The 27,652-nt window shown below is 41.8% G+C and overlaps 1 protein-coding gene across 1 annotated transcript; it reads left to right on the forward strand.

Annotated features, from left to right (window-relative positions):
- The first annotated feature begins 675 nt into the window (after positions 1 to 675).
- On the forward strand, positions 676 to 26,300 carry lekr1 (Leucine-, glutamate- and lysine-rich protein 1). Its single transcript, XM_030066363.1, has 3 exons — positions 676 to 774; positions 3,978 to 4,090; positions 25,767 to 26,300. Exons 1-3 carry the CDS (start codon positions 771 to 773, stop codon positions 26,298 to 26,300), a joined length of 651 nt encoding a protein of 216 aa, XP_029922223.1. The 5' UTR covers positions 676 to 770.
- The last annotated feature ends 1,352 nt before the right edge of the window (positions 26,301 to 27,652 follow it).

A 27,652-nucleotide genomic window follows, 5' to 3' on the forward strand; every position in this document is an offset into this window, starting at 1 on the left:
TGAATAACAACTTCCGCAACTATTGGCTATCTCTAGCTGTTACATACTGCTTCTTTTTGGTTGGAACAAACTTTCCAAATAAAGACCTTACATATTGCCACATGGTGCAGCGTTTTTAAGAAGTAGGCGTACGATATACCCAGGTGAAAAGAAAGACTAGCACTGTGTCCCAAAATCATACTACATACTGGTTCTAGCCGGGCTTAAAGTTTGTAGTTCACACTGTGAAAGTGTGAAAATGCAATATAGTTAAGATTATTACTGTAAATTCACAGTTAGATCAGTATTTGTAGTGTGCAGCTACGGGAGGAGCTAATCATGGGGCAACAGTAAATGAAAAATTCATCATTACTAAACATAAGCCCGGCTTTTTTTTTTTTTTTTGTCCATATGTACCATGTCCACATTTAGGTCAAATGACACCAAAGCCAGGTGAGTTAGTATTGTATCAAAATGACTATATTGTAACTATTATTGTTTAGTATTAGTATGCAGAGTGCTTTTGGTACACAGGTCTGATTTATTGAGCTTTCTTAGATTTAGGCTTTTATTTTGATAGTATTTAAACAAGACTTCCGGTATGACTGTCTAACTTAACGGCCGCCACCTTGCTCGCTACGCTTATGGTGCGTGGTAGCCATGGCAACGGGCACCGCTTGGCTCTACCTGTTGTAGCTTCCATGCTAAGTAAATCAGAGAAAAGTCCAAACACATTTTCGAGCATTTTTCTGATATACTTTTGACCTTCATGCCGGTCTAGACTGTCCAACATGGGTAGGTAAAGGTTTTTTCTGTCGACAGGACGATACTACATGTCGAAACAAAACGGTTAACGTCATAAGTTTGGTGAGGAAGAGTGCACTGATTTGTTTATCTAGCTACATTTTAGTTAAGATTGCTGGAGTGCAGGGGGCGAGAGTGCGGGTGTTTATTTTAATCACACTTTATCTAATAAATAGTTTAGTATAAGGGATTCTCATCATGACTGCAGGAGGTTTAATCAAAAACTCAGTGTATTTCAGTAGGAACTGTGGTATTCAATGACCTTATAGGCCTACTTTGTGATAGCCTACTATCAATTGACGTTACTACAGTTTGAATTATTCCTATAAAATTTATGGATGATTTTATATTCTTGCTGAAATATTTGTACACTCTCCTTCTTAGAAAAATACCATAGGATAACCATAGTTTTTTCCCTTTATATCAGTATATTACAAACACACTGGCCAGTGTATCTGTTTACAGTGTTTCAGTGAATTCATATAATTAATTTTCTGAGCAGCAGTAATCACCATTAATCTCTGAACTGCGCTGGTATATTTTCATGGAACTCTGTCAGCTCTTGGCATTAGGAACACATGTCAGTTTGGGCAGAAGGGCAGCCTGATGGTTAAAGAGGTCATTTATGCTGCCAAACTCTCTGAACATGCCCTGAATCCCAACCAGGTCCCGGCATATTGTCCCATAGGACCTCTGACCTTCCTGGAGGGGTGGTGGGGGTAGGGTAGGGGGTGGGGAGGTTAAGAGGAAAGAGAATTAGGTCAATCAGTAAAGATCAGTGGAACAAGTATATCATTATCATTCGGTTCACTTAAAGGTTTCACAGCACTGTTATCTTTCTCTTGAAGTCATGCCTGGTTCAGTGCATCTTGTAATCCATGGATGTCACTGGTCCCTAGTATCCAATCACATTTTGCTTGTTTTTTGGTCATGTCTAGCTCTTACACAAGTGAGTCTCTATGTTCATGTATGCTCCTCTCATGACTCAGGCATGCATCCATGCAGAATAAATGAGTTTATGAACAGCTTGCCTCTCTCACATTAGACAGATTAATAGTTCAATCAAGTCTAAAATGGGCATAATGTCACAGGGGAATAGTTGTCATGCAAAAGCAGACGTTTATATTTTGAGTCCATCTAAAAGCATAGTCCTGCTTAACGCTTTCATAGGACGTTACTAATTTATTTGTGTTGTGTAAGCGACCTACTGAGGATCTCCTCTGAGTTTTAAGCACCGAGCCTAGACAGTAGGGGGTAAGTGGACTATTAGGGTGTGTGAGCATGAAGCCTGCTCTTTGATTGGGATGGGTTTGTGTGCATTGGTGTGTGGGTGTGAAACAGAGAGAATGGGACTTTACATACGACATTGACGTTTTTGGTTTGAATGTGTGTATCAGGCCTGTATGTCTTTGCATGACTTCTTAGATTGTATGCATGGGAGTGTGCGTTGCATGAGTGCCATTGTATCATCTTTATGTATGGCCAAATCCTTGTGCAGTTATAAAGCACCCTTTCCTACGTGTCTTTTCACTCTATTCTGCTCTGATGGTCGGTGAGGGCATGTAAAGTCTGGCATGCAGCTGCACACAGGGATTTGACTGACAGTCTGACAGGCAATCAGGCGGACTCACACACAATCAACGAGGCTTGCATTACTGTTCTCCTCACACGACCTTCTGCATGCATGGCCACATCAGTGACTGCGACTTGGTAGCCGCTATTACACAGCAGGGAATGGTGGGACTTTCCGTGGCCTGTGCCAACACAAAAAGCTTTACACGAAGCGTTGTCCTACTTGATGTTTTTGAAACTAGAGCACATTTGTGACAGTTAAATCGTCAGCTCATCTTTGTTCACGACAACATCCAGAGAAGGAGCTACTCGAGCTTTGTTTGTGGAAAATGCCATAATCTAAAGTCTATACGATTAATGCCATAAGCTTGAATGATTAATCTATTGAATGGAGTGTATAAATGGGTTTAATATGGTGGACGTCACGCTAAGGGATTTGGCCTTACGGTAACCTCAGAGGCTAAGTACTATTCATCATTTTAATAGTACCATGCACTTACATCCTGAAAAGTGTAGCCGATTTTCCTCGGTGAAACTGTTCAGAATATAGTATCCTGGGACAAATTCATAAATGCTTGGATATCAGGGTTTTTTTTTTTTTTCTCTGTGGGTTTTTAAAATTTAGTGGGTAAGGTTTTTTTTATGTGTGTGTGTGCCAAGGCAGTGCCAAGCTTTTTTTCAGGAATGCTTTTGCACAGTCATAAGTAGTTGGAGGGGGTTGATTTTACACTGGCATGTGGAAGTTATATATAAGAGCACACAGCAATCCTCGCAGATAACTGTACTCAGCTTTCAAGAGCTCAGTGCAAAAAAAAAAAAAAAAAAAAAAAAAAAAATCCAAAACAAAGTGGTCAAAGGAAAAAGTTTAAGACCCGAAAGTAATATTTCTTAACTATATTTCAGTTCCAGTATAGGGAAGACCCAGTACAGGGAATTTTTCCGTTGTTGCATAATTGCCAGGAGCCTTTCTTGTTTGTAAGGTTATTATTATTATTTTTTTTGTCTTTTTTGATAGACACAAGATAGACAGATAGAAAAGATTAGGGGGCAGAGAAAGAGATGACATGTGACAAGCTACATGGTGCACGACTCAGCCACCCGAACCATGAGGACACCCTAGCCTGCTGTGGCTTTCCTTGAAAGGTTTTTGGTCTTGTGTGTCTATCACGGTGCTGAGAAATGAGCTTGTTTTTATCACTCAGCACACTGGGAAATGGAGTTAAAAATATTTTAACTGGGGGAAAAGGGGTAGGTCTCGGATGGGTTCTCATTTGTGGCGTAGCATGACTCATGCTTGCACAAGTTTCTTTTTACAAGCTCCAAAAGCAGCACATCATGGACACATGTCTGAACTGTGAACTCCCCTCTCGAATCACAGAACTGTCCTTGGATCGGAAAGTTTAAATATTGTTATTGTTTCTTGTGTGTCTCGAGGAATAGCAGTTACTTTGGCTGTAGCTAGAAGAGATCCAAACAAACAGATCTGAAGGATGTTACAGTCGATGCAGAACAGGTGTAGGAGTGGTGGGTTTTGTTTATTTATGCGTGAATGCTGACATTGATTCCCAATGCATACCATGTCCAATATAGCTGATTCTGCTGGCCTGTCTCATTGTTTCCAGGAGACAGAGAGAGGTGTACAGAGAATGAGCAGAAGGAGGAGGAGGAGGTGGAGGAAATGAAGATGGCTCTTCGCTCTCCTCCACTCTACCCACTGCCTGATGAGATACAAAAGGTAGGCGGTAATTCATAAATCATGTTCCTCACAATGTTGTGCAGAAACCCTGCTGTTATTTTGGATATACAGTTTTTTTTTTAAAATAAGGCCTGTGATGTTATGTAAGATGCTTGTCTCAAAGGAATCTCATGCTACTTTTACCACCTCCACGTGTTTAGTATGTGATTATACCGCAAGAGAACATAGGTTCATAACAAACCATATTATTGACACAACATATGTTGTTATCAACAAATGTGTTATAGCAACTGTGTCTTCTTACAATCCTCAAATGTTTTGAAAATGACACATCCTGCACTGTCCCCATATGCTGTGGTAATCTATATGGTTTGAATAAGAAATGAGACAATGTCCTCTCCTCTAATCTGCCATCTGCTTCAAGATAAAGCAGACAGGAACTAATGGTGGCAACTATGGTGTGTTGCATATATCCTTGACAGTGTCAGGTGGCAGTTGGATATTACCATATGATATCCCATATGGTATGCATAAGAATTAGCAGAGGAAAAAAATCTCTCAATGTGTGCAGTATAGAAACTTTTTTTTTTCCACAGAGGAAATCCTTTGCTTACCAAAAATTGATAATACTTACCTTCTCGTTGATGCAAATGCATTTTTACTTACATTCCAGCATGTGTTTTTAATGGGTTTCATGATTCCTAAGTTCATAAAATTTACCAAACACATTCAGATTCAAGTGAACTTTAAATTCAACTGAGGAAACATCCCAAGAAATCATTGTCCTTACTGCTGAAAGAAAAAAAAAAAAAAGTTAAACATGTCGACCAAAACGGTAATGGAGAGTAGTTTGTAAATTTCCTCATGAATGAGTATGAAGTGCATTTTCCCTGTGCACAAGGTCCTGAATGGAGGTAAAATGTTCTCTGTCTGGTGCTTAAGAGCATTAAAAGGTCTTCAGCTTCTCATGCCGGCATGAAACCCAACCAAGCTAGTGACATTCCTACCTACAATGGCAGCCTTTGTAGAAGTCATCACCCATCAGCTGTCCTGCAGTGGTACCTCAGTATTTTCCAAACAGTGCAGCTGGCTTGTAAAAAGTGAGACTTCTGTGTGATTGCTAATGAGAAAGCGGAAAAAAACATCCTTGTCTTTCCCAGTCTCCCCTCCTCCTGGTTGAGCAGAGAGGAGCATGGAACTGCATGCCTTACGTTTATCTGAGGGATATGATTTTCAGTTTTTCACAAGTCTTTTTTGACACACAACTGTCATTAATTTCTAATGAAGATTCCTGTTTCCTGGCTTGCTCTCCATTATACCCTGCATGCCCTGCTAATCTCTTGTCGCTGACAGAAACCTATCCTCTGTGTGTTGTATCGTATTACCTCTAACATAATGGATATAAATAAGAAATACAGTGGGAACCCTAATACAAGCATGTTGTCATATTATCATCATATTATGACACTGCATCAAAATTAGATTTAAAAAAAAAAACAAAAAACTAATGCATGTAGAGGAATTCTTAGTTGCATTTGCCATTTGTGGCCCGTTTGCCTCAGCATTGCAAAATTATTTCTCAAGATTGACACATCCTCTCTCACTCTTTGTCTCTTTCTCTTTCACTCTCTATCTGTCAGTTCCTCTGTCCTTTTCAATCTAGTAATTTCCGGATGCTCTCATTGAGGCCAGTAGATGGCTATGAACAATAGACCCCCTGGTAGGATGTGAGAACTGCCATTCCATGCCCATATAGAGACAAAATTGCCCCCCTCTCCGACTCTCACCAAATACACTCTCTCTCTCTCTCTCTCTCTCTCTCTCTCACACACACACACACACACACACACACAAACACACGCACACACACACACACCCTCCCTCCACCCTTCATTCACCCATCCATGCCTCCATCTGTCCGTCCATCCATCCATCCATCCATCCATCCATCCACCCTACCGCGCAAAGGCCGACTGACTGATGGGAATCCATTTTATTAATGGATTTTTATGGCAGGCATCCATCTCTCTGTACTATATGTGTGCAAGCATTTCAGTTCTTTTTCTGTAATTTGTCACAAAGGGCATAATGATAAACAAGAAAGAAATAAAGAACAAAAAAGAGGAGCGGAGACTGATATTTTGCCTCTAGCCCAATTGGTTAGCTCTGTGGGACTGTGTCTCCCTTCCCCCTCCCTCTCTCTCTCCCTACCTCTCCCTCTCTCTCTCTCTCTCTGTCTCTCTCTCTCTCTCTCTCTCTCCCTCTCTCTCTCTCTCTGTCATCCACTCAGATTCCAATAAGTCCGTAAAATAGAGGATGTTCTGGGCTTAGCCCCCTGTGGAGAACACTTCAGCACCATTTATTGGCGGAGGCTTAGGCGGCTGGGGGGTGAGAGGCGAACAAAAAACAACAGAGGCGGTGTGCGATGCGAGCTCAAAGCTGTGGGCAGTGCCATGTGCGTTAGTTGGCGTGGGAGGCGAAGAGGAGGTGGTGTACTAACAGGCCCATTTAAGTGCTGTTAATCCTGGTGTGCTGGGAGAGGGCTGGCACCGGGGTTTAATGGTGGGCTGCTGAGAGGGAGAGCACTGTGGTTAGACACACACATCATACCTCCCACACACACAGACGCACACTTGAGGAAATCTTGCATGCAGACTGTGTGCATATTGTACGTTAGCTGAATGTACAAAATATATTAGATACATGCAGATTTCATGAAGAGGTGAAGAATTTTTAATCTTTGAGACAACTGTGTCTTTTTATTATGGATATGTACCTTGTACACACAATGTGCAGTTACATGCACGGATACACACGCTGAAGATGCCTGTTGAACACAGTCATTTCAAATCACAGAAAATAAATAGGATGGGGCAGAAAACTTGCAAGTTTTCTTACCTAATACCTTTTTCCAAACATTAAATTAAAAGCATTAAATAAGTCACAGGGAGGCACAGTGGCTCAGCGGTTAGTACTGCCACCTCGCAGCAAGGTGGCCCCATCCCCAGCCGCAGCCCTTTTTCCAGCCCCAGCCCTTTCTGTGTGACGTTTACATCTTCATGTTGGTTTCCTCTTTGTGTGGGTTTCCTCTCACGTTCCTAATATATGCAAGTTAGGTGGTTTGGAGGCCCTAATGCTGGATTTAGACCAGGAGCGTCATGGGCAGTGGTGCTCGCTGTGGTTGCTGGCTGCCTGCTGACAGCCCTCTATCCTGTTTATAGCAGCTATTGCCAGGGGGGTGGCTTATTCAAGCAGTGATACAAGCACCAGGCTTTTCATTTACCTACATTAAAACAACACTAACATTACCAAGCTTGTCTGAAAGCTTCATTTCTGTTCAACTAGTGCTGCACCTTGTACAGTTACTTCCAAATCACTGCCTGTAGAGATGAATGTGAAAGTACCTAGTATCTTTTTTTGTTGCAGTACTGAATGGTGCCTGTGCAGGACCTGGGTATGGTTTGGCAGAGTATGGCACAGGATCAATGCTGTTTGGTTTCTACTGTACTTTTCATCAACTGGAACGAATTTTGATAATATTTCGATTGCTTGTTCGGAACTGCTGTATCCATCCCATCAAGTGTGACATTGATATTGAGTTACTATAATATTATGTCTGCTGTCTTTAAAACAATATCTGAAATATTACTTAATGCCAACAATCAGCATTTGCATTTAAATCAGCAAATAAAGCCATACATTTTTCCATTGCGTGCCAGTGACTTAACACTGTTTGGGTGAGGTTGTCGGTAACCCTGTCTAAGGAGCTTATTTTGTCTGTCTCTGTGAATCCAATCTAATCATTCCCTCCTCAGCATTACAGAATGCAAATGGACAGCCTTTTGCCAACATACTAGTATTTGTCAAGGAATTTAGATGATTGTATATTTTTTTTCTTTGACTTTTTTAAATCCCGGGATGGATTTTGCTGAGCATGGATGCTCCTTTTCAGCATCACCCTGATTCACATTAATGCAGTCGCAGTGCATCACTGTCTCTTACTGTTGCACACTGTGCTTTTGCAAGGGCACCTCAGCAGTAACTATTGAGGGAGTGGACAGCATTACTCACCCCCTCTCCCTGCAGGACTGGGGATTCAAACCTGCTAACACCAAGGCATTTCTCTAACCCTAAGCCTAATGCGGCCCTAACAAGTTCACCAAAGTCTCCTTTTTCCCCTCACTTTTCAAGATTTTTCGCCAAGTTGTCAAAGTGACACTTCAGCTTTGAAGATCAGTCCTGTTTTTTTTCTTTTTTTTCTTTTCTTCCAAGCACAGTGTTCTAGTTCAGAATGTGGTTGAGGGATCTGTTGTTTTTCGGTGGGTGTCAGCTAGAGTTTTGAGCAGACTCGCTGCAGACTTTTCACACACGAACCGAGCACCTCTTGTTCTCCACGAGGAGCTGATACCCCCTATTCACCTCTCAAGTGTCACTGTCTGAGAGGAGCACAGACACACAATGTTAGAGGACAAGACGTTCACCTGAAAGGCACCGGGGGGTGGGGGTGGGGGGGGGTACTGAAGGAAGAGAGTCAGAGAAAAAGAACAGCAACAGAGAGAGGGAGAGATAATACTACAGTCTGAGAGGAGCTCAGAGGCACAGTGTTACAAGACAGCGAGGGTAGATGTTCACTCTAGACATAATTACAGAGAGAGAAAGAAGGACAATAAAGGGAGTGTTTTGGTGTGTGTGGAAAAGAGATAAGTGACAGATTTGCAGTGATTTCTTTTTTGTCAGTGAGACAGTGAATCAATGAACAATACCAGCAAGATCAAAAATAAAGACATTTTTCCCCTCTGCACACTCAGATACACACACACACACACACACACACACACACACACAATTACACAAGGACAAAATCTAGCCTAGATCTCTTCCTCTTGGTTGCTTGTGGCAGTTAGTCTCAGACTGCCACCAATTATTATTATTATTATTATTTTAAATCTCTGCCAAGGAGGTGAAATCTGTGGCAGGAGGTTATTTGGCCATCTGTCCATTTGTCCATCAACAGGATTAAAGTAGCGGACAGTTTTGCACAAAACTTGGGAATAAGGTTGGTCATGGGCCAGTAAAGAACTGAAGAACTTTTCAGGCCAATTGGCCTCAAGGGGGCTTCACAAAATAGTTCTGCAAAAATAGTTCCCAAATGCAACTAAATTTACATGACATCATGAAGTCCAGTGGGAAGAAGTTGTGAGTCAAGGTAAAAAAAAGGACCTAGTTATTTTCTATTGTTGTCAAAGCATTTATTTATATCTTTAAATGAAGTTATGAATAAATGTAAGTTCCACTCAATCCCTCTTTAGTTAAGACAACTAGATGGCATTTGATACTCATACTAACTAACTAACCCTAATTACTAGACCATACACTCACTAAATGGTAAATGGACTGCATTTCTATGCGCTTTTCTAGTTTACCAACCACTCAAAGCCGCCATTCACATACTGATGGCAGAGGCTTCCATCAGTGTCTTGCTCAAGGACACTTTGACACACTCTCTGGAGATCGAACCAGGAACCCTGTGATTACCAGATGGCTGTCCTACCTCCTGAGCCATGCTGCCCCTGCTTCCTATTTCCAGTCTAAACAGGAAGTCATGCAAAATCCCAACTATTTACTGTAAAGAAAAAAATCTGCAGGAAGCATGATAATATGGATAGTATTTACAAAAAAATCATAGAAATTGCTGGGATAGCAGAATAAACATAATGTAATGTAACTTCCAGCTGCGAGCTTGGCAGAGGTCTGCTCTCCACTGAGTGCTTGTTATTTTTTTTTTCCCTTTTTCTCCACCAGACACATTTACCCCCCCTAAACATAACAGGACATTATAGACAAAACACTGCCACTTAAAAAGGGACCTTGTTAACCCCCCCTCCAGTAGACACACACACATACACACCACCCGCCGACCTCTGCACGCAATGGCATGTATGCACTACCTGTCTGACTCTAGGTTCATTTATAATTGAGGACAAGCTCAGTTTAGTTAGCCAGCACATTCACATTATAGTGTGTTACAGCCTGGGGCTGCCATACTAACTCCAGTGTCACTGCTGCATGACGCCCCCCCCCCTTTTCTTTCTGTCTGTCTGTCTCTCTCTCTCTCTCTCCCTCTCTCTCTCTTTCTCCCTCTCACTCTCTCTCTCACTCTCCCTCTCTCTCTCACTCTCCCTCTCTCTTTCTCTCCCCCTCTCTCTCTCGCTCTCTCTCTTTCTGTCTCTCTTCCTCTCTCTCTTTGTCTGGGTCTTGCAGACAGCTCACACAGCAGTCACCCTAGGGCCTGTAGTGCTGCCTGGCTCACTGGCTGAGAAGTGTAGATTAAAGGTAAAGCTGTGTGAGGAGGTCAAGCTGTGTGTGTGTGTGTGAATACTAATCATATTCTGTCATATTCTCATCCTTTCTTTACATAGTCTTTCCCAGGGCATTTAATTGCCCTTACTTATAGTGACACAGTTAGTCCAGTAATTTTAGGCCAAAATTGGGGTAAACCTAGGACAAATTGCAAGAGAAGCAAACTCAACTGATTTTGTATCCTCAGTTTGTCCTGAATGAGGGGAAAAAAGTCCCAAGAAATCCTATTGGTGGAAAGTTTTGAAAATCACCTATTTATGACCACATATTACCAAAAAACACTGTTTTTAACACACAGGGGAAAGGGTTCAAAATTTTCCTTTCAGATATCACTATAAAAATTCACAAGTTGATTACACACATAAAGACAAGAAAAAAAGTCTATTACAAGTTCTTTGAATTATTCTGTTTACACATGCATATCACACATTATCTGATTTGATTTCCGCTAATAAGGAATATAAGGAATAAATGCCAGAAGAGACATTTAAACAGTGAATTAAAAGGTTATTATATATATAGTAACCTTGAATTAAAAGGTTACTATATAACAGTGAATTAAAAGGTTACTATATATATAGTAACCTTTTAATCCACTGTTTAAATGTCTCTTCTGGCATTTATTCCTTATATTCCTTATTAGAGCATATCAAATCAGATAATGTGTGATATGCATGTGTAAACAGAGTAATTCAAAGAACTTGTAATTGACTTTTTTTCTTGTCTTTGAGTGTGTAATCAACTTGTGAATTTTTATAGTGATATCTGAAAGTAAAATTTGGAACCCCTTTCCCGTGTGTTAAAAACAGTGTTTTTGGTAATATGTGGTCATAAATAGGTGATTTTCAAAACTTTCCACCAATGGGATTTCTTGGGACTTTTTTTCCCTCACTCAGGACAAACTGAGGATACAAAATCAGTTGAGTTTTCTTCTCTTGCAATTTGTCCTAGGTTTTTTCATAAAATGACTGGACTAAGTTTCCAGTAGACATCGTCCTGTGCTGCCTCAGTTGAGGGCACCTGCCGCTTTTGTTCTGCTGGTGTGTTTTCTTTTGTAATTGTGCAGTATTGCTTTTGGAGATTTGCCCAATGGGTCAGCACCTATTGGACACCTGTCTACCTATTTCATGTAAAATGTAATGTTAACATGTAAAATGAAACTTTTGAAGCTGTTAGAGTTTTTTTTTTTTTTTTTTGCTTTGTTTTGTTTTGTTTTTTTTTTCTGTGTAATTTGTGTCGCCCGGTGACTTTACATGTAACTGCGCCATGTGAAAAGCTTGCTTCATGTTGGGTCTGAACACAGTAAGAATTTTACATCAAAGAAACAAAAACCCTTCAACAACTTCTCATTTCCAGCAGCTATCCATGATATAACATGCAGTCTTTGTAATATTTCATCTCCCCCATTATGTGCCACTAAATAATAGTCATACACAACAACAACTACAAACAAAAACTAATTATTATGACTCATTACATGTCTAGGAGAAAACACACAGCTTCTGTGTCACTCTGTCCGTGATTTCGATCAAATGAAAGCTACGCTGATATTCATTCTTGTTTTCTGCTGTTGCCTAGTCTCACATAGCCAGACCTATGTAGTTAGCCCTATTCCAGTGCTCAAGAATAGTCTGGCTTAATCCTCTATCTGCTCTAGGGGGGAAAAAAAACATTCTGGCCAATCACAATCGTCAAATCGGAAATTTGAAAATGTTAACATTCAGATACTGGAAGGGGAGGAGATGTCAGCTGAAATGGTCACCCAATGGCAGGCTGTTTTTCGTTCTTTGACAATGTTTCACACTCACTTGCCCTTGTCTCAGTACAGTGATGATCTGCCATGAACACAACTCACTTCAGCCACCTGCAAGAAAAACACATATTCATCACAAAGTGTACTTTGGTTTGACTTCCTGTCCTGTCTGAGCCACTGTAGAAAAATGGCAAAGCAAGATGGCAGCCTCCATAAAAGCGGACCCACGCTTGTGTAGATTAAAAACAAAATTTATGAAAATAGTATGACTATTCATTTCTTGTTTTCACATGCAAAAAAAAAGCATGTTTATGAAAATTGTATCCCTTTCACCTCTCCTTCTCAACTTTAATCTTACACACTGTACCTTTAAGTCAGGGGGTCTCATCCTGTTTTGTTTGTTCTAAACTTGTAAGCCTGAAAGCCCCTTTAAAGAAATCTAAACTTGAATTTATTTCGAGCTTCACTTTTGTTTTCATCACTGAGAGCGCACCACTCCAACAGAGCATAACATGATGATCGATTTGGATTCATTTTATAATCTATACATGGAGTGGAACGGGAGAATAAATGGCTGTAAAGACTGCTAAAACAATCATTGCAATAATAAAACTGACAATAAAGCAGCACTGTGGCAGAAGTACACAGAAAACTGAGATCTGTACACATCTACAGTCTGCTGTGTGCTCTGTTGTCTGGGACACCTCACAGGAGAGTCAGTTGGTGTAAAAGTAACACTGCTGAAACACTGCAGACTAGTTTGTTCACTGGAGAACACCCCCCCCCCCCCCTCTTCTCAGATCTCTCCTTCTGTTTTCTCCCTGTGTCCCCCTTTCTCTCTTTCTCTCTGTCTGTCTGTCCTCCTGTTAGCACGTAAAGGTGTAATCCGAGGTCGTCCCCTTTCTGTCTTTCCGTGCCTCCGTCTATTGACTGTCCATCCGAGGGCTCTCAACCCCTCTTGCTCTCCTTCTCCCTCCCTCCTCCATCCATCCATTTTTAATGTGAGCGTGGCAAAGTCTTCCACAGGAAAAGAGGGGAGGAGAGAGGAGAGGAGAGACAAGCCAGATGTCCCAGTGAGCTACAGCTACAGCACACCTCTCTCTTCTTCCCTTCATTCTTTGTCTCAGTCTCACTTTTTTTTCTCATTCCCTTCCTCTCCCTGAATAATGGATAGTTTAAAACCAGACTCACCCCCTCCCTTTTTTCCTCATCCTTCCCCTCCATAAGACCTCAGGAGGTCGCTGGATAATGGTAGCACATGTGTTGTCTGTTCACTCTAATCAGTGTATCTTAGACTTGCCCCATTCCTCCTCCTCCCCTCTCCTCATCCTCTCCCTCCTTTCTCCTTCTCTCTGGCTGTTTTTCTGCTCTGCCCTCACGTCTTCTGCCTTTTTTGCAGTCTGTTTTTTTTTTTTTTTTTAAATCTGGGGGCTGAGAGAGAGAGAAGGAGAGAGAGGTTTCATCAGGTGAATGCTGATCTGCAGTAATGACTGAGAGACAGCGGGGGGATTATCGTGCAATATTGTCACGGGTGTTGTCTGGGCCCTGGTAATACAAAGTGACAATATTGCATGATAATCCACGGGTCATTACAAGGTCGCTGTTGCTTTTATAAAGCAGTTGCCGTGCCAGCCACTGTTGGCAGTTGTTTTTGAAAGATTCACATTAAAAAAGTGTTCACAAACCCAGTCCCTGCATGAGGAATTCTCCCTAAAACACTTAAACATTAAAAATGGACTACTGGCAATATACCTCACATTAGTGGCTCCATTTTGAAGGTGCATTTTCCTTATTTGTGCGATAACTGGCCAAATGCATAAAGCCATAATGAGAGTAGCTGTGCAGCTACAAATGAATGGAATTTGATAGCAGAAAAAAACAGATACACAGAAAACTTTTCAACTTTTTAAAAAATAATGATTAATGCCAACTTCTGTCATTACTATTGCCATCACATTGCCGTCACTATGATTATTGGTCTATTTCACCAATATGTAAAACCAACAGCTGAGCACAACAAGTCTATCCAACTGTTCTGCATGTTGACAGATGCCATTCTGGGAACTGTAGGGAATCTGAAGTAGAACTAGACAAGGAAGGTTGAGGGAGGGTAGCTACAGCTAAAAGGGGATTTGCAACAGTTGATTGCAAAATAAGTCCTGCAGTTATCTGGCTTGGCTACCTCATTGCTACTCTAAGTTACCAGAGATATCCAAGGTAGTGCAGTATCCACCCTGCAACATAAAATGCATTGGTTTGTCTGTCTTGAACATGACTTGCTTCAAACCAGGGTATCTTGTGCAGCCTTACCTGTTTACACTTAAGAGCAAACTGGCTCGGCTGTGGCTGCAGAACAGCAGGAGTCGATAGGTTAAATTTCATGTAATACAGGCAGACAGACACCTTAGTTAAGGCTACTGTATTTTTTCAGCAGATATATTTGTTTACCTGACTTCCTACTGGCATCTACTCTTTGGCCTGATTCTGAAGCTTTTATTGTGTGCAATAATTGATAGTGTTTGCAAAACCAGTGAAGCCTGATGAATCAAGAAGATTGTCTTGCATGCTGACTTTGCACACTACACACATTTTAGCACCCACTCATAACTTAAATCTGGGAATTGTTCTAGTTAATAATCCTCTGATTATAGAAGCACTATAATCAATAGTGCCTGAAAGTTCAGTACCACAGGCAGTGGCACTTGTACTCTCTTACTTGAGAAAGTTAACTGAGGTTGCTTTTCTTTGCCCCCCCGTCATCTAGTGTCATCTGGTTCAACCCAAAAGTGAGGAACACAAAGATGAGCTTGTTTTCGAGCAGGTGCGGGTCTACTGAAAAATTGGACTGATGGACACAAAAACAGAATACACACAAAAATGCACACAGACACAGTCAAGCCAGCGCTCCTGTGTACTGCTGATGTTATTGTTGTGTTGTTATTGCTGTGCCGTGCCATGTGTGTAGGGGTAACGGAAGCACATGTGTTGCCTGCTAACTCTGATTAACACCTCTCCCTTCACCTCTTATGTCTGAGGTCAGTCTTTGTTTTCAATCTGGACCTGGAAAAATAGAGGGAGAAAAAGTGTGTTTGGGTTGACATTGAGGGCAAATGATCATATAAACATATTTTTAATACTGAAAATGTTGTAATAATGTCCAAAACTGTGCAGAAAATTTAGTCAGATGACAAAAAACAAGATGAGTTGTTCATATGGAGAGATGGCGAGACAGAGCTCTTGCTAAGTGTTTCTGCTACAACAAGACTTCCAACCCTTAAAACCACATGTTGTGAGGGTTGGAAGACTTGTTTGTTGTTTGCTCCATGTGCATGTGGAAAAAAGAAAAGTGATGGTGACATTAGAGTTATCAAGTTTTCATCATTCTCCATTCTGTCCACATGTCAAAAACTCTGTAGACTGTTTTCAAAAAGTTGCTTTTTCAGAGAGCAAAACATTTTTATCTGGATAGAAGGCCAAATTGTAAAGAAAAAATTTCAATGTATCACTTCTAAACAGCAAAACTAGCTTGTATATTGCCATTACATGATTACCATACAGTGCTATTGTACATAAAATATCCAGTGACAGAGCAGATTGTGGTGCAGGCTGCTATTGCTGAACTAGTTAGAAACAGCTAAACATTTTGTTAGGACTGTAATAAAAGCCAAGTAGATGTTTAATTCAGTTCTAGCTCAGCCAACCCCAAAAATGTTTGAAAATGGGTACTTCTCTCAGTGACTATGCATGCATGTAGTAGTTTGAACAGACAGACACGAAGGTAAACTATCAGATTTGGCCAACAAATTGTTTACATACCCTTGGCTACACCAATAATTTCCAATTTTTTTTGCAGATTCACATTAGACTGGACCAGGCCACATATTTTTGTCCAAACCAGACCTGAAACAGGAGTATAGCAACCGAGACGGACCCAAACCTGACAGGCATTTTTATTTTTGCGTGTCAAAACCTGACCCGAGCCTGAGATTTTGCTTGTCCTCCATCGCTAGGTTGCATTTACCACCTGAAATAGTGGCCTTCATAGTCATCATGTAAACTCCAGAACTATACAGGAAGTTGCCCAAAACGGACAGTAGGTCCATCATTTTATTTATTATTACTAAAATACCACTAATGTGAATGAACCTGACCCGGACCCAAACATAATTTCTAAATTTTACAGGGCAGATATCCACAACCTAATACACATGGATACTAATTTATGTGCATATTAAATGATGCATGGATTGACCACAGGTCTTGCAGGTTAACTGTCCATCTGAGGTTATAGGTTATAGTTATACCTATAGATGGTTATAGGTCAGCACACTGCAAAAACCCAAAATCTTACCAAGATTATTTGTCTCATTTCAAGTCAAAAATGTCTTATTTCTAGACAAAATATCTCATTACACTTAAAATAAGACATGATCACCTCAGAAGTAACTTGTTTTTAGACAATTGTGTCTTGTTTCAAGTGAAAATTTGCTTGTTTCATTGGCAAAATTTGTTTCTTGTTTCTAGCTAATTTTCACTTATTTCAAGTGAATTTTTCACTTTTTCCACTGGCAAATTTTGCCAATGAAACAAGCAAACAAGTGAATTTTCACTTGAAACAAGTGAAAATTGTCTAAAAACAAGTTATTTCTGAGGTGATCATGTCTTATTTTAAGTGTAATGAGATATTTTGACTAGAAATAAGACATTTTTGACTTGAAATAAGACAAATAATCTTGGTAAGATTTTGAGTTTTTGCAGTGCAAAACTTACTTGCAGGTTGTGGGCTGAGAAGGTTAGAATAAGAATATAAACTACCACACATAAGAATAGTCTTTGCTATATTAGCTAATTTCTCCCCATACTTTATCCCTCTGCATGCAGATTTGGGTTTTATTTTTATCAAAATTACCACCATGTCGAGCGGTTGTGTTTGGATTCAGCTGAACTGAGGGCTGACCTGCATATCACTAGTGCAAATGTTTAATTCTGCAGCCTGTTTCTCCTTTGCTGTAGGAGGTTAAATGAGGTTTGACTTTGCAGCACTGCAGATTAAGTTTATGGAAAAGCTACTTCTCTGCAGTGCACGCAGTGGCCAGTCAATTCTGGAGAGAGGCTCAGATAACTTAAAGACAATACAGAAAGACAGACTGGCTGACTCTCTCTCTTTCTCTCTTTCTCTCTCTCTCTCTCTCTCTCTCTCACACACACAGACACTCAAGCACAGCAGAACAAGATGGACAGTTCAGCCAGTCCTCTTTCTGCTTCTCAGGCTAGTTGCTTGTTTTTGTTGCAGTGTGTATGTGTGTGTTTGCATGTTGGCTTGTGTGTGTGTGTGCCGTACCGTGCCGTGCCGTCTTGTACCTCGCCCTGTGTTTGGATGTGATGTGATGTGTGGCCATGTGCCGGCCAAGGCAGCCATAGGTGATTCTTTCCCTGCCGCTGCCCTTTTCCCTGCTTCCACGCAAAGGAGCGAGCAAGAAGGAGGGTGGCTGGGCAGACAGAGAGGAGAAGAAGTGGCGGGTGTGTGTGTGTGTGTGTGTGTGTGTGGGTATGGGGGGGTGGCAGCCAGTCATGCGACAAACATGCAAACCCTTTATTGTCCCCCCACTCCATTATAGCCCCCCACCTGTCTCTGTTTACCCCTTGCCTGACCACCCACTCCCTATACCCCACTGCTCTTGCATTGTGCCCCTTGTGACCCATTTCAGACCCCCTCCTATGCTTGCCAAACCTGGCAAACCCACCTCCCCCCCGCCCCAACTGTGGCTTGCCCACCTATTGTTCAAACCTATTAGCATTTGCCCCCCACCTAACCCCTGCCCCCCTGCCGTCCTCCTCTGCCCCAAAACCCCAACTGTGCTCATTCTGCCTACTTTGTCGTCTCTTTGTTCCCTGTGACAGCCGCTCATCATCGCCACCTCCGCTGTCTGTATATGCATGTGTGTGTCTGTGCGTATGCATTCCCTCATTTCCCTCATGCCCTTGTCTGCATACTCACACACACATACACACACACACATACATGCCAGCCCAGACGCTGTCCTTCTCTCACACTTTGATGCGTCCACCCTACAGTACAGCATGCCCTGAATCTCTCTGCCCCTCCTTCCTCTCCTCTCCACTAGACACACATTTCTCTATCCCTTGCGACTGCTACTACCCCCCTCCCTTCACACACACCCAAATACACACTCACACCCTTATATACACACACACCATGCTAAAAAGCATTCTTATACACATGGAACACCCTTGCAGTCAAGTCAAGCAGCTTGCATTCACCTTTACGCACGCACACACATAACCACACACTTGTGCACATACACAGACACACTCACAGTTGTCATGTGATGTGTGTTGCGCCACAGGGTCCAGATGAGTGGAATCTCGGTGCTGGCTCTCGCTACATTGAGCACCATGGGGGGTCTTTATCGTCGCGAAAATCAACAAAGACATAGTCACGAAGCGCTGCCTCGATCACACACACACACACACACACACAGAGGCAACTTCGTATGCATGTGTCCAGGCATATTCATTCACACACACAGATTCACATACACACATAAAAAACAAAGCAAACACAAGAAGTGACATAAGCCCACAAAAAACACAATTTCATTTTGACACGCAAAGACAAGAGCACAGCTGGACATGAGTTTTCAGTGACACACACACACACACGCACTGCATCACACACACACATACGCACACACAACTCTCTTTTAATGCACTGTCACAGCCTAAAAAAGAAAACAATTTAGGGAAATTAGGGTAAAAAAAACAAAAAAAACAAAAAAAAAACATCGATAAGTCCCTTAACTACTCATAGTAAATGATTGTGTGATCTGTTGTGTCTGTGATTTCACAGATAGAGAGAGGAGGGGCGACAGAGTACCAGCTAAGCAGATAGAAAGGAGAAGAGAAAGCATTCAATAGATTGAGTTATGGAGTGGGCGATAGGGAAAGAGCGAGACTTAGGCAGGGTTCAGGTATGGCGCGAGGCAGCCGGATGTGCTCCCTTGCCTTTGTTTTTTCCTCTTTCTAAATCCGCCGCCCATCATCATATCACTTGATTAAACCTAATCCTAATCCCTTTAATCCTCCAGGCACCTAAAAGCCCCAGTAAGTGCCTTGCACCCCTCTACAGCATCTCCAAATATATTTCAGCTTGCCACTCATTTCTGTGTGTTTCTATGTGTATGTGACTATGCTTGTGAGTGTTGGTTGTATTTTTTTTTTTTTTCAAGCTGTCGTTCCTTTCCAAAATTACCCCAGGTTATTCAGTTTTTTCAAGTGTAAGGGATTATGTAAAAGAATGTGTTCACAGCCTGTGTCTATTTTGGAAGATCCTGTGTGTAAACAAATGAAGCCACGTGCCCTGCTCTCTGTGTAGCCTGCAGACCGTCCCTACTGGTTTACACTATGTCTCCTTTAATAAAAACCTTTAAATGCATATTGAATTGATCCAGCAAACATGCTGTGTGAGACAAACATGATAGCCTATTAATTGTTCCTCCTCAGCTGAAAGGTAAAATATGCAAAATTTCCAAAAGTTGATTTAAGTGAGGACCTTTTACACACACACACACATATACACACAAAAACAACAACCATGGAATAAGAATGTAATTTATGAGTGAGTTAGGCCAATGTTGAGAACGATGTAGACCCCAGGATATGTGTTTTATCCTTATTTCACCATTTTTGTAAGCCGAGTCCAAACATTATTTGGTCATTATCTTGGTCAACAGGACACATAAATTTCATGTACATGTTAGTTACAGATGTGGTAACTGGGCTAAATATGTACCAGCTTTCTACTTCTACTGTGGAAACTGGTGCACATATAATACAGCAAAGTTCATATGGAAAGAGATTAGAGCAAACTGGAATTTATCATCTAAACAAATGGCCTCTAATTACTGCAGATGCTTTGTGCTGAAATGAAGCTGCACCATCTAGCTTGGAGTTATACTGACATTCAAAGCTCTCCAGTGTTTAAAGCCACATGATAGTGAGTAGGCTAGATATAATGACCAAATTTTGTCTTAATGCAAAGCTGTGTTAGATTCTGTTACTCTTACTGTGATTAAAATTAACCAAGGTTCAAGTGACAGTGTGTTTCTGTGCATGTGCATGTGCATTTATGTGCAGGTTCCCTACGGAACTATATGTGTTTACTTTACAGTGTGCATGCCTCCATGGCTGCGTGGCTGTGGTCACTTCTTGGGTTGCTACTGTGCAGTCACGGAATATGAGTTTGGGTGTGTGTATGTATGTGTGTGTGGGGGTGGGTGTAGTCTTCTGTGTGTGTGTGTGTGTGTGTGTGTGTGTGTGTGTGTATGTATGTGTGTATAACAGAGGGGGGCATTTTCGTGACAGTGACCCACTTCTGGTGTTTTGATGAGCCAGACGGGTCACGGCAGCTGTATTGCAGCCAAGGAGGAGGAGGCAGAGGAGGGAGAGGAGAAGGAAGAGAAGGAGGAGACAAGAGGGAAATGACAGTTGGAAGAGACGGAGGAGGAGGAGGGAGGAGAGTAAGAGAATTAAGGAAGAAGAAGATGGCAAAAAACGGAAGAGGGGGAGGGAGCAATAGAGAGAATGGAGGAGGAGGAGAAGAGAAGCTGTAGAACTGGGAAAATGAGATCGCTTTTTAGGGGCTTTGTCTGCAAAATGCTCCATCACCGCCCACAGTGTATGAGACAATGACTGCAGACGCTTGCATGCACATGCGTTCACACACACACACAGACAGACAGACACACACACACACACACACACGCAGACTGGGAGTGTAAAAGGCTTGAGGTAAATTAATTATGTTCCTCATCCTGATGATATACCAGCCTCCCACAGAAAACCCCCACCCACCGCTGCCCTGTTGCCCCACCTGCAGCCTGTGTGCTGCTCCACCCCTCCTAAATGTTTCACATCAGGCGAGAGGTAATAGCTCAATGTTTAATTGATGGACCACAGGGGCGGCGATAACATGGGGTGTGGAGGGGGTCCAAGTCACAACTGTTAGACCTCTACACACACACAGCACGCCTGTACCTGTTGGGTGTAAAACCTGTCACACACACAGGAGCTTTTCCATAGTATCAAGAGGATGTTTTTGTCTTCTACAGGTAAATGAAGAAGGGAGAAATAGGAAAATAGGGATGAATAGAAATAGAGACACACATACTATGACATTCCAATGCCATTGTTGTACAATTTAAATCTAAGTTGTCACTTTAAGTGATTTTATATGCCATTGACTAGCATCTCTGCCATTTGTGTGTGCAAAATCCCAGTGGAAAATGAGAATAGGCATGAGATATACTGGCAAATAAGCCTCTGTGTAGCACAGTGTAGTTTATTTTTTGCATTTCTTGCAAATACCATTCACATTTTATGTTCGATACTACACATCAAATGATGGAAATGCTAACTTTGTCCATAGTAAGGGTGTGTGTCTAGGCAACACATATGACAAAATCTTCATTTTGTCTTTCCACTTACGGTACAGTAACAAGGGATCTGTGAGCTTTCCATGTCTGTCAGTTCAGTTTTGAATGAAAAATGTTTAAATGTTTTTTCTGTTTACAAGTAATTTTCAGCTTTGTCAGTGTATGCATTGTGTATGTGGTTTTGGATTTAACCAAGCTAGTATCTTTTCTCTTAAGTCTAGCAACTGAAAATACAGAGATGACAGCGAAAATGGGCTGCATCAATGTCAATAGTCAACAAAATTATGTCAGATTTTGCTTTTCTGTAATGGATGCTTGGTAACACTTTCTTCTTATCAGTTATGCCATTTCAGTAAATGAAAACATGGAATGAAAAAGCGATAAGAGTCATGCAAAAAGAAGGAGTGTGAACTATGGAGGACAAAGACCTTTAGTGTTTAGAGAGGGACAGGCAGGATCAGTTGGCTCTTGACATTTGATTTGCCAGTAGCCAAAGGACAGCAAGACATTTTCTACTCTCTCCATCTCTCTCTTTTTCCTCGATTTGCTTCTATGAGCTCCTTGTTTCACTCACTCCATCTTTCTCCTCTCTCCTCCTGTAAGGTCTGTTTTTTTTTTTTTTGGAAGTGTGTGAGCTTGTGTGCGTGTGCGTGTGTGGACACGGAGGGTTAGTTTGCGGTTTGAGTGCTAAGTGAATGTGTCAGTGCCGAGGGCAAGGGGTCTCCCTGCGGGGCCGAACTCAGTCACGGGAGCACACAACTCACTGGTGGCAGACATTCTACCCCAAGGGAGTACATGTGTGTATGTGAGTGTGTGTGTGTGTGTGAGAGAGAGAGAGAGCATGTGTATGTACCAGAGTGTGAAGTTGGTGAGTTTCCTCTCTGTCTGCAGATGCTTACATGAGAAAAAGTTGGCTTTGTATGTCTGTCTGTGTCTGACTTTGTTTGTGTCTGTATGCATGTTTGTGCTTGCATCTGTGTATGTGTGTGTGTGTTAATGTGTGTTTGTCTGCGTGTGTGTGTGTATGCGTCTGTGTCTCAGCGTTGATCTGTGTCTTCATCCGCCCTTGTGTGTGCAGTGTGTACGTGAGTGTGTATGAGTGCGAGACAGCATGTGTGTTTATGTGCGTACGTGTTAGTGTGGCACTGTACGTGTGCCATGTTGTCACGGAGACAGACAACAAGGAAGCAACACAAAACAACACACAATGCTGGAGTGACCCGAGGGCTAAGTCATGCCTCAACCATGGTCTGACACACACACACACACACACACACACACACACACACCTGCACACACACAATTTGCATGCATAAGCTTTTTTTGGGCAAATCACATTAAAATAAACATAGATACACACAAATCTACTTCTTTGCTGTATCTAAGCCTTCAGGAAACACAAGGACATCTGCACAGTAACAAACCCCCCCTGAGCCCCTGTTCCAAATATTGCTCACACACACACGCACACACACACACACACACACACACACACACACACACACACACACACACACACACACACACACATATTAGAAACAAATAACCCATATTCTCCAGAGTATACTCTGTGGCCTCATAACATAATACACTGTCAGGTCTTGAAGTTTTTTGTCCGCCCACACTCTCTCTTTCTCTCTGTCTGTCTGTCTGTCTGTCTGTCTGTCTGTCTGTCTGTCTGTCTCTCTCTCTCTCTCTCTCTCTCTCTCTCTCTCTCTCTCTCTCTCTCTCTCTCTCTCTCTCTCATGGCCAGCAGAAGACAGACTCCTGCTGTCCCACAGACATGAGACAGAGATAATCTGCATCTTGACCTGACGTGACAAGATGCTAACACTCTGCAACGAGGCCCATGCAGCGATAGGTGGGAACAGAGAGAGAAAAGCTATGTGAGGCCGTGGGAGAGAGAGTGAGACCGAAAGAGGGAGGCTTAATCTTTGTAAATGTGACGCCTGTCAGTCATTTGTCGGGGAAAGGGTGTCAAGCTGGGCTGTCTGACTTTTGTCTGCGTGTCTCGTCTACCTGCCGCTTGTTCAGAATCTTTTTTTTTTTTTTTCCAAAGGAATGGGGAGCAAGAGTTAGAGGGACAGGGTGGTGATGTCATTGTTGCTGATCATAAAATGTGACCCATTTCGATCGCTTTCAATAAAAACAGGCTTTCGAGTTGGCTGTCCTTCCTTTGTACTCCTCCGCCTGTCTGTCATTCAACCTGCCTGTTGTTTTGTTATGAGCCTGAGTCAAATGTGAGCTATTAGCTTTTGTTCTGACCCATTTGTAGTTGCAGATGGATAAGCACATGAGACAACACAGTGACTGACAGAATCTTTCAAACACAATTTGAAAATCAATCTGGCTTTCTCTCAGTGGCTGGAACTCCATTCAAGTGTTTTGCTTAGTACATGTTAAATGCAGAAATATAATGACCAGAAATGGAAACTGATTTTTCATATAAATTAAGACAATTCAAAACTGTTTGTTATCAGTTCTACAGTCAGGACATTGATGTAAATGTACCTAATTTACTTTACTTACTAATATTTTAAAAATGAGCCAGAATGGAAACAGAGCTATTGAAAACATATCTAACACATGTAAATTGATGCAGTAAATCCCCTTGCCTTGACTCGTATCTAATCTAGTCTATGTCTTGTTGCTCCGTTTCTCTCTTTCTTTTTTTTTTTTCTTTTCCCCTCTTTTTTTCACTGTTTAACTGGATGGGCCCACTCACAAAACCTAGATGATCTATTCTGTTCCATTTCCTGTTGCGGTGATGTCTTCCCGTGCGTCTCAGCTTTGTTTACAAGTGTCTCTCACCTTGTTTACAAGTCTCTCTCATCTAGCTTACAAGGCTGCCTCTGCCTCGCTGACACGGGAGCTGTCAGCATGCCATCCAAATATCAGCTGTCTGTCTGCCACATACAATCACAAAGATGAAAGCTCTGAGGATGTGATTGTATCCCTCAGAAGCCTGCGAGAAGTGACAACACAGAATACATCGACAACGAGAGAGAGAGAGAGAGAGAGAGAGATAAAGGGAGAGATGAACCAGGGATTTTTTTTTTGTTTTGTTGCAGAGATAGCGGTAAAAACAACATCTGAAGGAAGGATTAGAGTGAGCGTGTTCCTCTGATTTGAAATGTTGATAGATGTTGCCGACACTGAAGTGTTTCAAACAGAAGATTTGGAGGGATAATAGAGCGCAGAGTTGTCAATCTAAATGTTTTCACGTACAGCTTTGGCTAGTGCCATTTGTAAGGATCCATTGTACAGTATACACCACAAAACCAAATGCTAGATTCCCTGACAAAGATCAAAGGATAATTTTAGCACTACATTGAAACATTTTAAATTAATTTGTCAACAAGAAATTCAAAATACTTCTAAATACCCACATAATACATCTATTACTGCCAAAACAATTAGCTGAGTAATCGATTTGTCCATCAACAGGAAATTAAGCAACTGCAACTTTGATAACCAAATGTCATTTTTGGCTGATTTCAGTACCTCACTAAGATCCCTAAGATTTTTTTCTCTCTCTCTCTCTCTCTCTCTCTCTCTCTCTCTCTCTCTCTCTCTCTCTCTCTTTCTCTCTCTCTCTCTCTCACTCTCTTTCCCTCCATAGCTCGGACTGAGGAAATAACTTGAAGCAGTCCCTTAGGCTCTGAGTATTTGTCATTTTTAGGGCCCGAGCACTGGAACAGTGCGAAGCCCTATTGTTATTGTAGTGTTTTTTTTTCTTTTTCTTTTTCTTATTATTATTACGCCACTTTGAGCCTTAATTTGACCCCCTAAACATGCTCCAAAACTCACCAAATTCGGCATGCAGGCCAGGTCTGGTGAAAAATTTGATAAAATGGACAGACAGACCCCCTAAGTCCAAAAATGGGCTCGGTAGCGCCACCTAGTTTTACACTTAAGACTTAGAATAAATCATTGGTCAGTTAATCTAAAAAATGATCGATAGATAAATTGACAGTGAACATAATCATTGGATGCAGCTCTACTGCCTGTTGCTAAATATGTATCTGTCGTATGGAGAGTATTATTCAATTCTGAAGAACACCCAGATGTTAATCAAGTTAATGTTGTAATGCATCTAATTATTAGAATTATCATTCTCAGTGAGCCATCTGTGTTTTTCCCTCAGATGGAGCAGACTGAGACGGTGTGTCGTTACTGCGGCATCAGCTACCTCATCTTCCACGAGTTCCACCAGCTCCAGACCAGACTGGCCGAGGTTGAGGCTGAGCTCCAGGAGCTGAGACAGGCCGCCCAGCAAGAGAAGGCCCAGCGAGAGACACTGGAGCTGGGCAGGCTGGAATGGGAGAGAGGGGTCCACCTGGAGGTGCAAAGACAAGCCGAAGCAAAAGAGAAACGCATGAGAGAGGAGCAAGACAAGAGGAATGGAGAGATGGAGAGAGCTCTGAGAGAGGAGTTTGAACAAAAGGATGAGAGAACAAGGAGAGAGATGGAGGCAGAGTTTGAGAAAATGAGCGCAAAGAAAGAGAGACAACTTAGGAGAGAGCTCGAGCAAACAGCGTCTGAGAGAGCAAGGGAGGAGAGAGAGGACGTGGAGAGGAGGGCTGAGGAGAGGGAGAAAGTTCTGAGTGACGTACTTCAAAAGGCCAATAAAAACTTAGACGAGCTGAGAAAATACCTCCAACAGCTGGAAGAGAGGTGAGGTTTGTGTGTGTGTGTGTGTGTGTGTGTGTGCGTGTGTGTGTGTGCGTGTGTGTGTGTGTGTGTGTGTGCGTGTGTGCATCTGTGTGTGTGTATGCACTTCCCATCCCTGGTGTGAAACGATCTCTAATGCCAGGCTCCATCCCTGCAATTATCCTATGAGTCATGCTGCTAACACAAAAACACACAAACACACAAGCAGACAAATCACACATACTTGTATCCCACTGGCTGTTCGGTGTATGTGTGTGCTTGCATGCACATGTGAGTGTGCATGTGTGTGTTTATCTCATTTTCTGTATATATCTGACACAAAACCTGCTGTATAATTATATATCCTACTGTCATCTTCAACACCTCCCACATCCAACATCTAATAAAGGAAAACAAAGATCTGAGAGTGCTGCGGTGCTTTTTGGCTCTGTCAGTAGAAACATCTAAAAAAACAGTTGTGAGGGTTTTGCTGGAACCCTGTACTGATTAAATCCCTAGTGATTCACTTTATTACTCCTGGAGCTAAAGACTCTTCTGCAAAACAATATTTAATAGAGGTGTGTGTAATGGCTGGGAATGTATATCCTGCTCAGCAGCTAACTTACTTCCTATTGTATTGAGGAAATATTGAGAACGTGCTAATTTTGGTGGCATAACCCTTTAAGATAGAGAGCTCTATGAAGACAATTGCACCTACATGATAAGTACGCACTGTGTTGCAAGATAGATGTGATTAAGAAGGGATGGAATAGGGTTAGGGTTAGTGCAAATACATTATGGCAGACATCCTCCTACTTATATTTTCATCTGTACAAACAAAAATAATTACAACGAAAATGGTGCGTGAGGGGGCAGACACTGTACTACCAAGAAAAGGATGTGTGGAGGTGGTCTTCTAGTATGGGTGGGGAAAAAGCAGGGATCAGTGTCAATCTGCATTTTTGGAAAGGGAGTAGCTATATTTCCATCCAAATGTTTCACAAAATGTTACACATTTGGAAAATTCAATATAAAAAAATATTACTCAATGTCTGTTTTTGAAAAAAAAAAAAAAATAAAAAATACAGCCTCCCAGCACGAACATTAGGTTGCAATATGTTATTACAGGGAAGGGTGCCGATAACAACAACAACAGGAACAGGTGCCAACTCCCAGGGGAAACCTCACCTGAGCTGTTGTGTGTGGAGGTGAGAGAGGTTACCATAGGTCTTTTACCAAGAATTGCATCCATCTTTGCAAAAAAATCTTGACGCGGGCTCGCATTTTCTTAATTGATAGCTGCTGTAAATGCTTTCACCTGCTTCTCAAATGAAGCCACGCTTTGTCAAACCCTTTGGATGACTTTTTTTTTAACCTTTA

The sequence above is a fragment of the Myripristis murdjan genome, chromosome 13 (assembly GCF_902150065.1).
Source record: "Myripristis murdjan chromosome 13, fMyrMur1.1, whole genome shotgun sequence".
Taxonomy (NCBI): domain Eukaryota; kingdom Metazoa; phylum Chordata; class Actinopteri; order Holocentriformes; family Holocentridae; genus Myripristis; species Myripristis murdjan.

What these genes read in the sequence shown, in the direction of transcription:
- lekr1 (XM_030066363.1), top strand. An exon ending in TGCCTGATGAGATACAAAAG is followed by an intron (nt 4,091 to 25,766) that starts GTAGGCGGTAAT and finishes TTTTTCCCTCAG; the next exon opens with ATGGAGCAGACTGAGACGGT.